This window comes from Ictidomys tridecemlineatus, chromosome Y (genome assembly GCF_052094955.1).
Source record: "Ictidomys tridecemlineatus isolate mIctTri1 chromosome Y, mIctTri1.hap1, whole genome shotgun sequence".
Lineage (NCBI taxonomy): Eukaryota > Metazoa > Chordata > Mammalia > Rodentia > Sciuridae > Ictidomys > Ictidomys tridecemlineatus.
In genome coordinates, this window is record NC_135494.1 from 16737809 (window position 1) to 16752725 (window position 14917).

At 42.3% G+C, this 14917-nt stretch overlaps 1 protein-coding gene across 1 annotated transcript in view; it reads left to right on the forward strand.

Annotated features, from left to right (window-relative positions):
• The first annotated feature begins 11657 nt into the window (after nucleotides 1–11657).
• LOC101963126 (small ribosomal subunit protein uS5m) overlaps nucleotides 11658–14917 on the forward strand; it is a 34472-nt gene continuing 31212 nt past the window's right edge. Inside the window, 1 exon segment of the mRNA XM_078035478.1 lies at nucleotides 11658–11814. Within this exon segment, the coding sequence (XP_077891604.1) occupies nucleotides 11757–11814 (58 nt within the window). The 5' untranslated portion in view covers nucleotides 11658–11756.

The following is a 14917-nucleotide window of genomic DNA, read 5'->3' on the forward strand; positions in this document are numbered from 1 at the left end:
TTTATTACAATTTTTCTCATCATTATAGATTCAGAATACGTCATTGATTATATAATTTAAAACTTTGCCGAGACATGACATTTCCTTAACCATGATTTGGGGTACAAAAAAAATGTAACATTAATTTACATTTTTCCAGGATATGACCTTCAGTTGTGTAATTATTAAAAGTACAGAATCATTAATAAAATACGTCACTAATTTACATTTTTCAGATTTTCCCAGGATTTACTATTTTTCCCGAGATATGTTATATTCTTATTAACTAATGCCAAGCTACGTAACCAGACTCTAAGTCTCCTAACCAATCATTAACCTAAAGTACACTTGTACTTTATTTCTAATCTAAAATTCCCATCTAAAAAAGTCCCTTTAAATCTTATATTTAAAATATCCTAAAGTTTATGAAGCATATGTGAGGCCCTAGGTTTCATCCCCAGTATCAAAACAAATAAAATAAAAATCCCAAAGCCATATACCCTTTGAAAGATGGAGGTGTGGATGTGGCAAGCCGTCATCAGGGCTCACCCCTTATTACACATCAGAGAATTCATACTGGAGAGAACCTTGGGGTGTGTGTGTCGGGGGTGGAGCCATCCCTTCAGAAGCCAGAGAGCTCCCCCTGCTGGTTACAACCCTGGAATGTGGACCATGTGGGGAGCCTCTGCTGGCTCTTCTGCTCTTTGTTATACTGGATAATTTGTAGAACAGTCACCTTTTAGGCAAGTGGGTCTATCAAGCTCCTAGTCTACCATGCTAGAAGTTAGTATTATTAAGATTTTTGTTTTGAGATGGGATCCTGCTGTTTTGCCCATGCTGGTCTTGAATTCCAGCAATCCTCCTGCCTCAGTGTGTGGGACTACAGGTGCATGCCATTGTGCCTAACTCTAGAGCAACTCTTTGAATTTGGTAAAACTGAGAAAACACACTAGTATAACTCAGAACTCAACATACATCAATTCTTCACCCCAGAGAAAAACCCTGGGAGCTGAAGGAATGTGAGGAAAATTCCTTTCAGATTTGAAATCCACCACATGAGCTGAAAGGAAGCTGAAAATGGCCTGCCTGGTGCCTTCTACCTGCGGAGGCCAGTGTTTAACTGTGCCTGTCCTTGGTCACCACATCCTGTGGATCACGGGGACTGGTGTCACAGGTTCCAGAGTGACAAGGCTGAGCAGGTGGACAGCCATCAGTGACCTAGCCCAGCCATGATTAGGCTAAGGAGATGGATCTTTAGAGAGCATTGCCCTGCAGACCTTCCTGGGCTGGCCTCCTCCCGTGGGTTCAGCTGTAGTTTGGGGATGAGACTGAAGGCCCTTGACATAGGACACCCTTTGTCCTTGTTTCTCTGTAGCACATTACCTTCTCTGTGAGGCCACAAGTAGTCTGTATCTGAGCAAGAAGCAATTCCCATTGCAACTGCATGCTACTAGATTTGGAATTTTTGGAATGAAATATTCTTTTAAGATGAAAACCACTAAAATATGGCTGTTATAAAAAATAAAAACCTCAAAAACATTATTCTAAATGAAAGACGGCAGATATCAGAGTCCATATTATATGGTTTTATCCTTAGGAAATGTCCAGAGAAGGACATTTTTCAGAGACAAATGAGATTTAGTGGTGTCCTGAGAATGGCAAATGAGAGTGACCACAATGTTATGGGGACGGGGGGGGGGGGTTCTAAAACTGAATTACGGAGATGATTCAATGTTTTGGTAAATTACTAAATCTCTAAAGTGTGGAGAGCCACAATGAATGACCACACCTTCCAGAGGTTCTCTGGTCTTGTGATAACCATTTAAGTAATTTTCTGTTCATCATCTCACCACTCTTATCAGTTGCTGAAGGTCATGTCTCATGCTTCCTCTGAGAAGGGAGCTTCCAGTGGGTTCTCACCAGTTGGGAGTTACTTTGAAAAAAGAATTTGACTTTCTCACGTTTTCTCAGTGCACCTGGCTGATTTCATATTTTTGTACTAGTTGAAAAGCTTTCCTTCTAGAAAACTGCCAATTAAACTTTTCCCTAGAAAAATGTAATGGTGCCTCCTGTTTTTCAAATTCAGAAATAGATTAGCATAGTTTCATCTTTAGGATAGTGTGGTGTGTTTTTGTGTGTGTGTAATAGAAATTGAGTGCTTTTAGATTTTGCACTGTAATAGTTTCTGATGCCAACTGCTCAGAATTGGGATAAACTTCATGGGTTAAAAACATGGTAGTTTACAAGGCTGACCTCACAGATTGAGGAGTCCCCAGACCACCTTCACTTCTGAGAGCTGGCTACAAATTCAGGGGTCCCCACTACCCCTGTATGTTAGATAACTCACTAGAATGATTCTCAGAACTCAGGACAAAGGGCTATGTTTTTGTTGCTTGTTTTTGGTACCAGGGATTGAACCCAGGTGTGCTTAACCACTGAGTCACATCCCCAACCCAACCCTTTTTTATTTTTCATCAGAGACAGGATCTCTCTAAGCTGATTAGGGCCTTTCTAAGATGCTGAGTCTGCCTTTGAACTTGAGAACCTCCTTCCTCAGCCTCTGGACTCACTGGATCATGGATATGCACCACCATACAATATTACATTGTCATCATAAATTTAATGATAGCTAAAAGAGACCCAGTAGTACCAGCCTAAGGAAGAGATGTAAATTGTGCAAGGTCTAGGAACTTCCAAATGCAAAGCTCCTGTCATTTCCCAGGAGCACATTAGGCTACCTGCACACTTATGTGTGACAATACACAGAGTACTGCCAACCAGGGAGGCTCACCTGAGCATCAGTGTCCAGGGTTTTAATTGGACTTTCATTACACAGATATAGTGGATTCTATCCTTGACCCCTCAGTTGAACCCAGTCACCAGCCCCCTTCCTTTCCCTAGAGGATGGACTGATACGACATGGCTCAAAGCCCCAACCCTCGAATCATTTGGTTGGTAATTCTGGCAAGGCTAGGCTGCCACTCTGCATATCATGCATGGTCCAAGGGCTCTCTTGTTGCTCAGGAAATTCCAAGGAACCAGCAACAAGGATCGGTCAAATACTTTATTACATAGCACCCACCTTAAAACAAATCAGTCAAAAATTCTTCTTCACTTATTATTCAACTAAACATGTACCACAGTCTGTCTGGGCCAAATAACTGGGAGGTGACAAGCAACTTGAAGGTTGAAGCGGGAACTGCTTCATTTCGGGAAAACTCAGTGGGAACTGAGCTGGAACTCAAGATAGTGGGCACCCAAGGTAGTAAGAGCCACTTTATTGCAGAACCTCAGAGGTATACATACCTAACTGATTACACACAGCTCGACTCAATTAGCATTATCTAGATACAACAGTCAGCCAATAAGGAATCCCCACCAACTTAATGGCTTGGTGGCGTTGTCTTACAAACCACTCCTCCTGGTAAACTGCCAGGCGCCATCTTGATTTGCGGTCCCCAACAAACATGTAACAAACATGAAGATTACAGACATTCCTCAATAAACAACTGCAGTGTATCACTCCTGCTTACAGACTCCCTGTTGAGGAGACTGGAAACCAAAGTCTTTGTCTAACACAGCAGGAGTGAGCTCAGCTACAATTACTAAGGAAGAAGAGGGGGACAGGAATCTGTGCCAAATACTCCAAGACATTTGGAGGTCACCTCAATGACCTTCTCTGGGACTTGGTTTTCTTCTCTAGAAGAGGAAGGGCTTTGCCCATGTGGAAATAAAGGCCTTTTAAATAAGAGCAGTCAGAGATTATTCAGAGGTTCCTATAACCAAGTCATCAGCCACCTCCACCTGCAGCAGACATCCAAATGCATGCAGGGAGTGAGACACCTTTACAATGGAAAAAAATAATAATAAAAGGAAGCTCAGGTGTGCCCCAGGTTGACAGCTGTGGGCATGGAAAACTGGGCTGACCTAGCTGGGAGCAGGACATCTCATGTGGCTTCTTCAGGGAGATATGTGACTTTCCATGGTTGGTCCTGAGTTGGTAGTGGGGGCAAAAGACAGAGGAGCTGCAGTGATTGACCAAGTTCAGGCCATGTCTGAGATGACTGCTGCACACGTCACCTTCTGGCTTCCAGGATGGTTGCTGAAGAAGTGTGAGCCAGACCTGTGGCTCAGTGGTGTGGCCATCTTCCGCTTGTGTGCTTATGGATCCCCCTTCTGCTCATTCTCTTGCTGGAGAGAGGCTGGCCAATTCAGGGACCACTAGAGATGCTATCTTCACCACGTGGGGAATGTTCCATTGTTCATGTACACCATAGCACATGATCTTGTTATATCATCTTCATAATATCTGATAAGAAATGGTAGCCGTGCAGAAGAATGGAGCAAATTGTTCTCTTTAATGTGATGTCTAGCCTGTTCATTGATCCAAGTTCAGAAAGAAGCGCAGATGCCACCACGTCAAGCCAATGAGAAATCCAGAGCAATGCAGCAGCCCATCACTTCCTGTGCCAACGCAGACACAGATCTGTATCCCAGGGAGAGCTGCTGTCAATAACTTATTCCAGAGTTAGTGATACTTTTGTTAGTGGTTCCTTGAAAGGTCCTTTGCAAGGAGGTTCAACCTTTCCCCTGTGACTCTTAATAGACAAAATCTTGTGGTTTAATGTAACAAAGAGGGTCTTTAGGAAGATGCTGTGGGAAGGAACTAGACCCAAGTCCTTTGCAGTACTTTTCCATGCCTGAGAATAGCAGTGTAGATTTATCATTGGAGGCAAAACTCCTAAGTAAGTGGGCCTTACTGTACCAGTTCTCAGGGGAAGAACTGATGTGTCCCAAGTGAGTGAATCTTATGGCCATAAGGAATTCTGTGAGTAAAACCTTTAGCTAGGAGTTCAAGGGTTTCTGAAAAATTTGCTCATTTTAATTTAAGAATAATGTTGGTTCTTTCAAGCTTTCTGGGAGATTATGTATGGTAAAAACAGTGTCATTTTTAAACATGGGGTAATGCCTTATGGAGTTCTAATGATTCCTGTAAAATATGTGCCTTGATCACTTGATATGAAAGTTAGGAGCCTCAGGTTGGGGGAAAAAAACCAAGCAGCTGCTAGTGGTTGTAAGGACTGTGCATGTTTAGCAAGGAAATGCTTCAGCTCATCCTGAAAACAGATATACATTGGTGCGTACATATTGCAACTCTTTAAGAATGGAAGCTGGGTAAGACCCACCTGAAGGTGTGCAGGGTGGCCCCAGAGGCTTTGGCTCCTGGCCATGCCCCACCTCTACAAGATTTCCAGAATTATGCTGACAGGTGATCCATAATCTGAAAATAACCTGTTAAAAAACTCCCTTTTAAAAGTTCCTTCTCCAATACTAATTTAAGATAGTGACCAAGTTGTCTGTATTATGATGGGCAACTACATGGAGAAATTTAGATAATATCCATCTGAAATAATCTGATACCAGAAAGCAGCCATTTTGGGACCACTAGAGTTTATCCAAGTGAAGGTTATAATTTTTAATATTATTCTTTTTTCAGAACCAGGGTCTTCACGTTGATAATGTGTAAAACTCTCTTTGAATCACTCTAGATTTACTCTTTGGGGTCCATTTAGGAGCATAACTTTGGCTGAGGCTGCTACTTTGGCATAACTGCTTGCTAGAGCATTTCCTTTCACAATCATGGTGCCATTTCTCATTCTGACTTTGCATGGGCCACAGCCCTGATGACAGCCGCTCCTCTAAGAAGAAGGAAGCTGCATCTACATGTTCCTTAATTTGTTCATTTTTATGGAGGTTCTAGCAGAGGTTAGGAAACCCTCCTTGTTTTCAAAGCATCCTAAAGTCACATGATGCTGCCACGCAAACCTACTCTCAGTGCACATGAGTTGACAAACTCTGTGTAGTAAATGCAGTACATTTTGCCATCTGGTCTGACATTCTCTCAGGTCGACTATATTCTAAAGAGAATTCAAATTAGTGATCATGTATTCTGCTTGATAACCTCCAGTTTCAGTTCTGAGAGAGGATTCATCAACAAATAATAAGACAGGTTTCTTAATTGGAACTTCTAATAAATCCAAGTGAGCTACAGAGATTCTGTGATTAAGGAAAGACAACTGTGAGTGTCCCCTTCTGTTAAAAGCTAGAGAATGTCAGGATCCAGAGCACTAGAGTGGTAAAAAGAAATGTGAGAGAAAGAGAACAACACATGCCCTAAGAGGCTAATTAGCTAGCTGAAAGTGAAAACCTCTTTGTTCACAGATGACATGATTTTGTACACAGAAAATCCTAAGTATCCACTAAAACCTATTAGAATACAAGAGTCCCACAACATTGCTAGAATCAAGATCAATATACAAAAATCACTACTACTTCTGTACATGCACAACGGGCAATCCAAAAATAAAATTGAGAAAACAATTCCATGTATAATGTCACCAGAAAGAACAAAATACTTAGGAATAAAATAAAAAAGGAAGTGCAACATTTATATTCTGAAAGCTAAACACACTGGTTGAAAGAAATTAAAGAAGTTATAAAAGAGAAGTGGAAAAACATCCCATGTTCATGGTCAGAAGACATGCTATTGTCAAGATGACTGATCTATACAGTAAAGCACTCTCTATCAGAATCCCAGCTGTATTATTTGCGGAAATTGACATGTTGATTCTAATATTTACATGGAATTGCTAGATATCAAGAATAGCCAAAATAACTTTTAAAAAGAATAACACAGTAGAAAACCCCATACTTCACAACTTTGAAACCTACTACAAAGCAACAGCAGTTAAGATAGTGTGGTACAGATGTTGTAGATCAATGGAATAGAATCGAGAGCTCCGAAGTAAACCTACATGTCTATGGATGGCTAATTTTCAACAAGTGTGACAAGACCATTCAATAGGGGAAAAATAGTCTTTCCTTTCTTCTCCTTATCTTTTTCTTCTTTTTTCCCTTCCCTTAACCAATGATGATGTAACACTTGGAGGGCCTATGCACAAGAATAAAGTTGAACCACATCTCGTCAATATGAACACAAAATAGATTAAAGACCTAAATGTAAGAACTCTTAGAAAAAAACATGGATCAAATCTTCACGACCTCAGATTTGACAGTAAATTCTTAGACATGACACCAAATGCATAAGCAATGGCAATAAAATAGAAAAACACAATTGAAACTCAAGTCTTTATGCTTCAAAGGATACTTATTAAGAAATGGAAATAAAACCTACAGAATGGAAGAAAATAATTACAAATCATGTACCAATAAGGGGCTTATATCCAAAATATTCAAAGAACCAATAAAACTGGATAATAAAAGACAATCAGATTAAAACAGTAATGCTTGAACTCCAAAACTATTGGCGAGAAATCAGAATCCTAAGCATTGCTGGTAGGACTGTAAAATATTGCAGCCACTTTGAAAAACAGTCTGGCAGAGTTACCATGTGACCTAGCAATTCTGCTCTTAGGTACATATCTAAAAGAACAAAAGCATGTTTACACAAAAGTTGTACATGCATGTTTATGGCAGCATTATTTATAATGGACAAAATGCAAAAGTAACCCAAATGTACATCAACTGACGAATTGATAAGATGTAGTATATCCAAGCAAACAGAATGTTACTCAGCCATAAAATGTAAGGAAGTACAGATACCTGCAACAAAAATGGGTAAACCGCAACAATGTTATACTAAGTGAAAGAAGCCAGCCACAATGGACCATGTGTGACTGCATTGATAGGAATTTTCTAGAAGAGGCAAATCTATAGAGATAGAAAGTAGACTAGCTATTGCTTCAGGCTGGGGTAGCAGATGGGGATCAGGGGAGTGGCAGAGGGTATGGGGGTTTCTCTTTGGAGTGATGAATGTGATCTAAAATTGACAGTGATGATGTTGCACAGCTCTGGGAACACACTAAAAATGGCTCCAGGGCCATGTGGATGGCTGACCACACAATGACAGATGAGCTCAACAGTAGTTTATAAAAGGAAGATACAGAATGTCCCACTGGGCAACATGGGGATGCATGTGGGTGCAGAGTGGACTAGCAGTGGCTGTGGGAGGCACTTTTGTAGAAATGAGGATAAGGGGACCCCTGGCTCCTGCGGGAGGAAGTGACTAGCTTGTCTGAACACTTCTGCAAGCCGACTTCAACCTCACACATCTTACAAAAAGAAAACAAAACAAAATAAAATGGATTACAGACTTAAGTGTAAAGCCCCAAACTACAAAACTTTTATAAATTAACAGGAGACAAGCTTTAGACCATGAATTAGGGATATGGTTCTTAGACATGACACCAGAAGCACAATGCATGAAGGGAAATTAATAAACTGGACTATCAAAATAAAAACCTGTTGCTTGGTGAATGGCCAAGTGGCCTTGCTAAAAGAATGAAAGGACAAACTGTGGATTGTGAGAAAATATTCGCAAATTATCTATTTGAAAATGGAATCGCCTAGAATAAAGAAAGAAATGAACCGTAACTGAACAGTAAAAGAAATCATCAGGGTGGAGCTGTAGCTTAGTGGTTAAGCTCTTGCCTAGCATGTTTGTGGTCCTGAGTTCAATCCCCAGTACTGGGGGGAAAAGAAAAAAAGAAAGAAACAAACAAACAAATAATCCAACTAGAAAATGAGCAAAACATACAAACAGACATTTCACCAAAAAGGATATGCAGATAGATGGTTAAGAAAAAAACACACGCACGGAAGGAGTTCAGTGTTATTAACTATTAGGGAAATATAAATTAAAGCCATAAGGAAATGTCACTATATACCCGCTAGAACAGCTTTTAAAAAGGTGATAATACTACATGCTAGTGAGCATGCAGAGAGCATCTATCTCTTACACGTTGCTGATGGGAATATAAAATGCTAAGACCACTTTGAAAAAACAGTTTGGCAGTTTTTTTTGTTTGTTGTTTGGTACCAGGGATTGAACCCATGGGTATTTAACCACTGAGTCATATCCTCAGCCCTTTTTTATATTTTATTTAGAGATAGGATCTCACCGAGTTGCTTAGGGCCTTGCTAAGTTGCTGAGCTGGCTTTGAACTCATAATCGTCCTGCCTCAGCCTCCCAAGCCACTGGGAGAACAGGCAGGTGTCACGGCACCCAGCTGGCAGTTTCTTTAAAAACAGAGCATATACCGACCATACATCTAGGAATCTTAGAACTTGGCATATTCCAGAGAAATGAAATCTTATGCCCATGCAGAAATAGGTATGGGGTTGGTATACACTTCAGAGAATTGAAAGCAGGGACTCAAAGACATGCTCATACACGCATGTTCATGGCAGCATTATTCACAATAGACAAAAGGTGGAAATAACCCAATTGCCCCTTGACAAGTGACTATATAAACACCACAGGGATGGAGTTATATATATGCAACAGCTGTATACATGACATATATATGGAGTTATATGTGTGTGCACACGCATGTGCATGCAAATGTTATTGATCTCTAAAGGTCGATTCTGCCAAATGCTACTGAAGCGAAATTAACCAGAAAAAGGAGAAATACTGTGTGACTCTACTTGTATGAGGTACTCAGAGTAGGCATACTTCTTAAGACATAAAGGGGTAAGGTAGGGCTGAGAGACAGGAAGGGGGAGTTAGCATTTGGTAAGTACAGTTTCAGTTTTTCAAAATGTAAAGAACTTTTCCCCCAGTGCTAGGGATTGAATCCAGGGGTGATCTACCACTGAGCCGTATCACTAGTTCTTTTTATTGTTTTTATTTCAAGATGGGGTCTCACTAAACTGCTAAGGCTGGCTTTGAATTTGTGATGCTCCTGCCTTAGCTTCCTAAGCAGCTGGGATTACAGGTGTGCGCCACCACATCCAGCACAGAGGAAATGAATACTATGAACAGAAGGTGATTATGATAGCACAACAATATGGATTTATTTAATACCACTGTTCTGCACACTTAAAATGGTAAAGATGGTAAAGTTTACATGTATTTGCTACAATTGTTAAAGTTTAAATGTCTAAAATATGTACATGAGTGTTTATGATAGCTTTGGTTGGAATAGGCCCAAACTGGGAATAAGCCAAATATGCTAGAAAGGGCAAATGGTTAAACAAGTGGCAGTAATAATAAGTACTTAGTAATAAAAGTGAGAAACTATAAAACAACTTGAATAGACATCAACAGTCTAAAAGCCAACTCAAAACATCACACACTATGTGACTCCATTTATTTTTTTATTTTTGTATTTGTTTCAGTTTAATCTTTAATGAAATACATATTTTATTTCAATTTCTTCTCTCTACATTTGAATGGTATCTATAAATAAATTTTATTCATCTTATGTCAACACATGAATTTCTTCTGTTGTGAGTGGGATGGTAGTAACTAAATGTTCTCAAGTTTACAAAATTATAGATATGAAGAATAGATTGGTGGTTGCCATCTTCCAGATGGTCGGAGGGTGGATGAGTGTCTCTACAGATGAAAGGAGGAATCTTTGTGGAGACAGAAGTTTTGTACATTGATGGTGGTGGTGGTGGTTACATAAGTCTACTTACGCTACAATTGCATAGAACTCCACACACACACTTTCACAGATGAGTCCATGCAAAACTGATTAATCTGAACAAACTCAGTGGGTTATATCAATGCCAACTTCCTGGTTTTCACATTATAGTTCTGTAAAATATTACCATTTCGGGAAACTGGGTGAATGGTGCATGGGTATCTTTTTGTACTCATTTTGCAACTTCCTGTGAATGTATAATTATTTCAAATGTATAATTATTTAGGTATAAACAACATGCCAACCAAAATAAAAAACAAACTTGCTAGTGACCTTACAGCATTTGAAGGCTTGACCACAACACAGACCAGAAAGTTGCCACCGATCTGACCTGGGCTGTCCATACTGAACTGGCTTGTCTCACTTAGCCACAAAGGTCAGCAATGCACAACAACTGTGTCACTTTTTCTTTTTTTTAACATTTATTTTTTAGTTGTGGTTGGGCACAATACCTTTGTTTTATTTATTCATTTTTACGTGGTGCTGAAGATCGAACCCAGGGCCTTGCATGTGCTCTACCGCTAAGCCACAACCCCAAGCCAACTATGTCAGTCTTGGTAGGCTCTGCCACCATTTTTACTTTTCTGTATATCTGAACATTCTAACCTTGATCCGATCGATCGTTAAAGACTATCTGAGCAGGAGTCCGTTTCTCACAACACATTCCTGCCGTCCTTTGTGGCAGGTTTGTGCATCATTTGTGCAAGAACAGACTGCATAAAGCGGAGCCTGAGATGAACGGGAAAACCCTGGGATACGCGTGTGTGACGACCACACGTTGGAATCAGAATAAATGCAGAAATGCCTGTGAAACTCGAGCAAAGTACTTCATCTGCAAAACTCCAGGGCTTTCCTGGAGCGGGTTTCAATCTCTCCACCCTGTCTTATCCACCCTGTGGATCCTCCCTACACTTCGTGGGTCCCAGCCCTGGGTAGCTTGGAGAGCTCGCTGCGCCAGCCCGACCTCCCGGGCGCTCACAAGCGGCCACCTCCAACTCGCCGACCCGCGCCCCGGGCTGGCCCCGCCCCAGCCCCGCCCCCGGGCCCTAGCGCGAGGACCCCGCGGAGCTGTCCGCGGCTACGCCTGACCCAACCTACCTTGTGGCCCATCCGGATAATCCTTCCAACCCGATATGGGCTACGGCGTGGTCTTCGGGTCTCGCACCTCCAGCCGAGGGCTGGGGCCCGCCGTTTGACGAGGAGCCTCGCGGCAGGCGAAGGACCAGCTGCCCCGGAGGGAGGAGGCGCGGCTCGCGCTTCAGCATGGCGGCGGCGGTGCGCGCTGAGGGCCGCTTTCCTGCGCTGTGCGGTGTGTCGACGGGTGAGCGCGGGGAGGGGGCGCGGGAGCCGGGGGTCGCCAGGGCTTGCGGGAGTCCGGGCGGAGGGTCCCATCCAGCCCGGGACCGCTGGGTGACCTTGCGCGCGTTCCCTGCCTCTCTGGGCGTCGGGGCGCTTGGCTGGAAAGTGACCGTGAAGTGCAGTCGGTTCTTCACGGTTGGTTTCGGTGAAGAGGAGGGAACTGGCGAGCCTTGCTTTCCCGGCGGGCAGGCGCGACCCCCGGGGTCACATGGTGATGCCCACCGGGTTCGGGGCTGAGAGGCGCCCGCGGGGCTCTGAAAGTGATGGTGGTTGTCCAGGTGGAGTCGGAGAGCACTGGCCTCCGTCAGCTTAATTCCAGCTGGCCGGTGGCCTCCGTGCAGAGACGGATGACTCGGACGTCAGCCCGCAGTGTCGCCTTTCCTTCCCCCGGGGCCCTGGTGGGTTGTGTGCACCCTAGGAAGGCGCCCTGCTGCTGTGTTGCCTAAGGTTGGCTGCAGGGCCGCTGCGTGGCCGCCGCCTGCCTTCTCTGCCCTATTTTGTTGTTAAGTCCACAGTTCAGCATTTCTAATTCTGGAACTCAAAGCCCCCTAAAACCGTCAAAGTTCTTTTTTTTTTTTTTTTTGGTAACTCATTTTGCAGCAAAAAATTTCACCAGCAATCTTGGCAGAAAATCTGACCTTAATATTCTTTTCTTTTGTCTTTATGATTGTCTCTTCCCTTTTATTTTTCTTCCCCCATCTCCTAGTATTTCAAGGCTGTCTTCTTTCATGAGTCTAAACTGTGTGCCAGCCACTGTCTTCCTCTGTTCATGCGTTTTCCCTCACTGCCTTCCCAGTCCCTTTATGGAGTAGATTCTGTTATTACACTCTTTATACAGGTGGTGGAGGGAGCCACACAGATTGAGCAAGGGACATAGGTTTTTGCACCCACAATTCCTGACACCAAAGTGTGTTTCCCCGCCCCCCCTTTTTTGTCTTCTTGTGTATAAGTATTTTTTTTTGTTTTTTTTCCAGCTTTATTGAACTATAATTCACATACCATACAGTTCATCTATTTGAAGTGCAAAATATTTGCATAAACCTTTGCATTTATCATTATAATCTAATTAGAACATTTTTATCACTCCAAGAAGGAAGCTTTTTAGCTGTAGCCACCACTGATCTATTTTCCACTCTTCTTAGCTCTCCTGTCCTAGACATTTTATATAAGTAGAACCACATACATGGCTGGCTTATTCAGTGCAAGGTCATCAAGATTCATCCACGTTGTAACATGTATCATCCTGAATTTCTTAGGGCCGAATTGTAACGTGTCCATCACCACACTTTATCTGCTCATCAGTTGAGGGACACTTGAGTTGTTTTCCATCTTTTGGGTATTATGCCTAATGTTGCTGTAAACATCAGCATGCCATGTTTTTACATGTGTGTCTATTTTCTTTTCTCTTAAGTATGTACCTGGGAATGGAGTTGCTGGGTAAAATGGTAATTCCACACTTGAGGGATGGCCAGAATGTTTTCGAAGTACCTGAGGGTACAGTGAGGGTTTTGATTTTTCTTTAGCAACATTTCTTATTATCTGTTCTTTTGATTATAGCCATCCTAGTGAGTATGAAATGGTATTAATTTGAAATTTTGATTTGCATTTCCCTGATGGATAATGAATGTATTTTCATGTGCTTATTAGCCATTTTTACATGTTTTTTTGAGAAATGTCTGTTCAAGTGTTTTGGCTCTTTTAAAATTGGGTTTTCATTTTATTATTTAATTGTAAGGAGTCTATAGGTGTCTAATCAGATGTATGATTTGCAGAATTTTATTCGATATGTTGTTTTTCAACTTTCTTGATAGTTTGTGGGTTTTTTTTTTTTTTTTTTGTACTGGGGATTGAACCCAGGGGTGCCTAATCACTGAGACACATCCCCAACCCTTTTTTATGTATATTTTTAGAGACAGGGTCTCATTGAGTTGCTTAGGCTGGCTTTGAACTCAACAATCCTCCTGCCTCAGCCCCTAGAGCTGCTGGGAATATAGGCATGTACCACGAAGCCTGGCTTGATAGTGTTTTTTTGAGGCATACAAGGTTTTTGTTTATTTGTTTTTGTAATGCTAGAGACTGAACCCAGGCATGCTGGTTCTTCTACCGCTGAGCTGAGCTTTATCCCCATCCCCGAAACACAGGTTTTAAATTTTGGTGAAGTCTGGTTTATGGGTTTTTTCTTTTTTTTCTTTTTATCACTTGTGCTTTTGGAGTTATGTTTCAGAAACATTGCTAGACCCGAGGTCATGATAATTTACCTCTGTTTTTCTTCTAGGAGTTTTATAGTTTTAGCTCTTACCTTCAGGTCTTTAGTCCATTTTGAATTAAGTTGTACATAAGGTGTGAGGTAGGGCTCCAACTTCATTCTTCTATGGGTTGACACCCTGTTATTCCAACACCATTTTTTGAACACATTCCTTTTCCCCTATTGAATGGTCATGGTCCCTCTGCCAAAAACCAGTTGCCCACAAATGCTGTCTAAGTCTGTCCTCGAGAACCACACTGTATTAAGGGTTGCACAGGGAGATACAGTCAGCCTGGTGCTGTGGGGGCTCCAGAGGGTGGAGGTTTCACAAGAGCTCCTGAGCCTCCAGGATCTGGTGGATCCAGGATCTCATATACAAAAGTGTATGAGAGCGAATTCAAGACTAACTGTGTGTTTGGATGGCTATGGGGAGGGTGGGGCAGGGGCAGCAGGAGGCTGGTGTGGAAGCCTGGGGCCATGTGGCAGTCCTGCAGGCTGTGCCCAGAATTTGTAACTTGGCAGCAGGAAGCCAGGGAAGGACATGTCAGGGCTGTTAATTGATGAAGCCTCTTACTGTAGAAAGGTGGTAACTACAAGGGGAGAGGTGGGAGACCCATTAAGAAACCTTAAACCTGTGTCTGAGTGATGCTAAGGCCTGAACAAAGAAGTGGCAGCAGGACCACAGCAGAGGTGTGGCCCACGGCAGAGGGATTTTTAATGTGACTGCCAAGCATGAAGCCTGGTTGATGGGAGGGTGAAGAGAAGGTGCAGCATGATGGCAGCTACCTGGCCAGTGGTCACTAAGCCTGGAAATCACTCA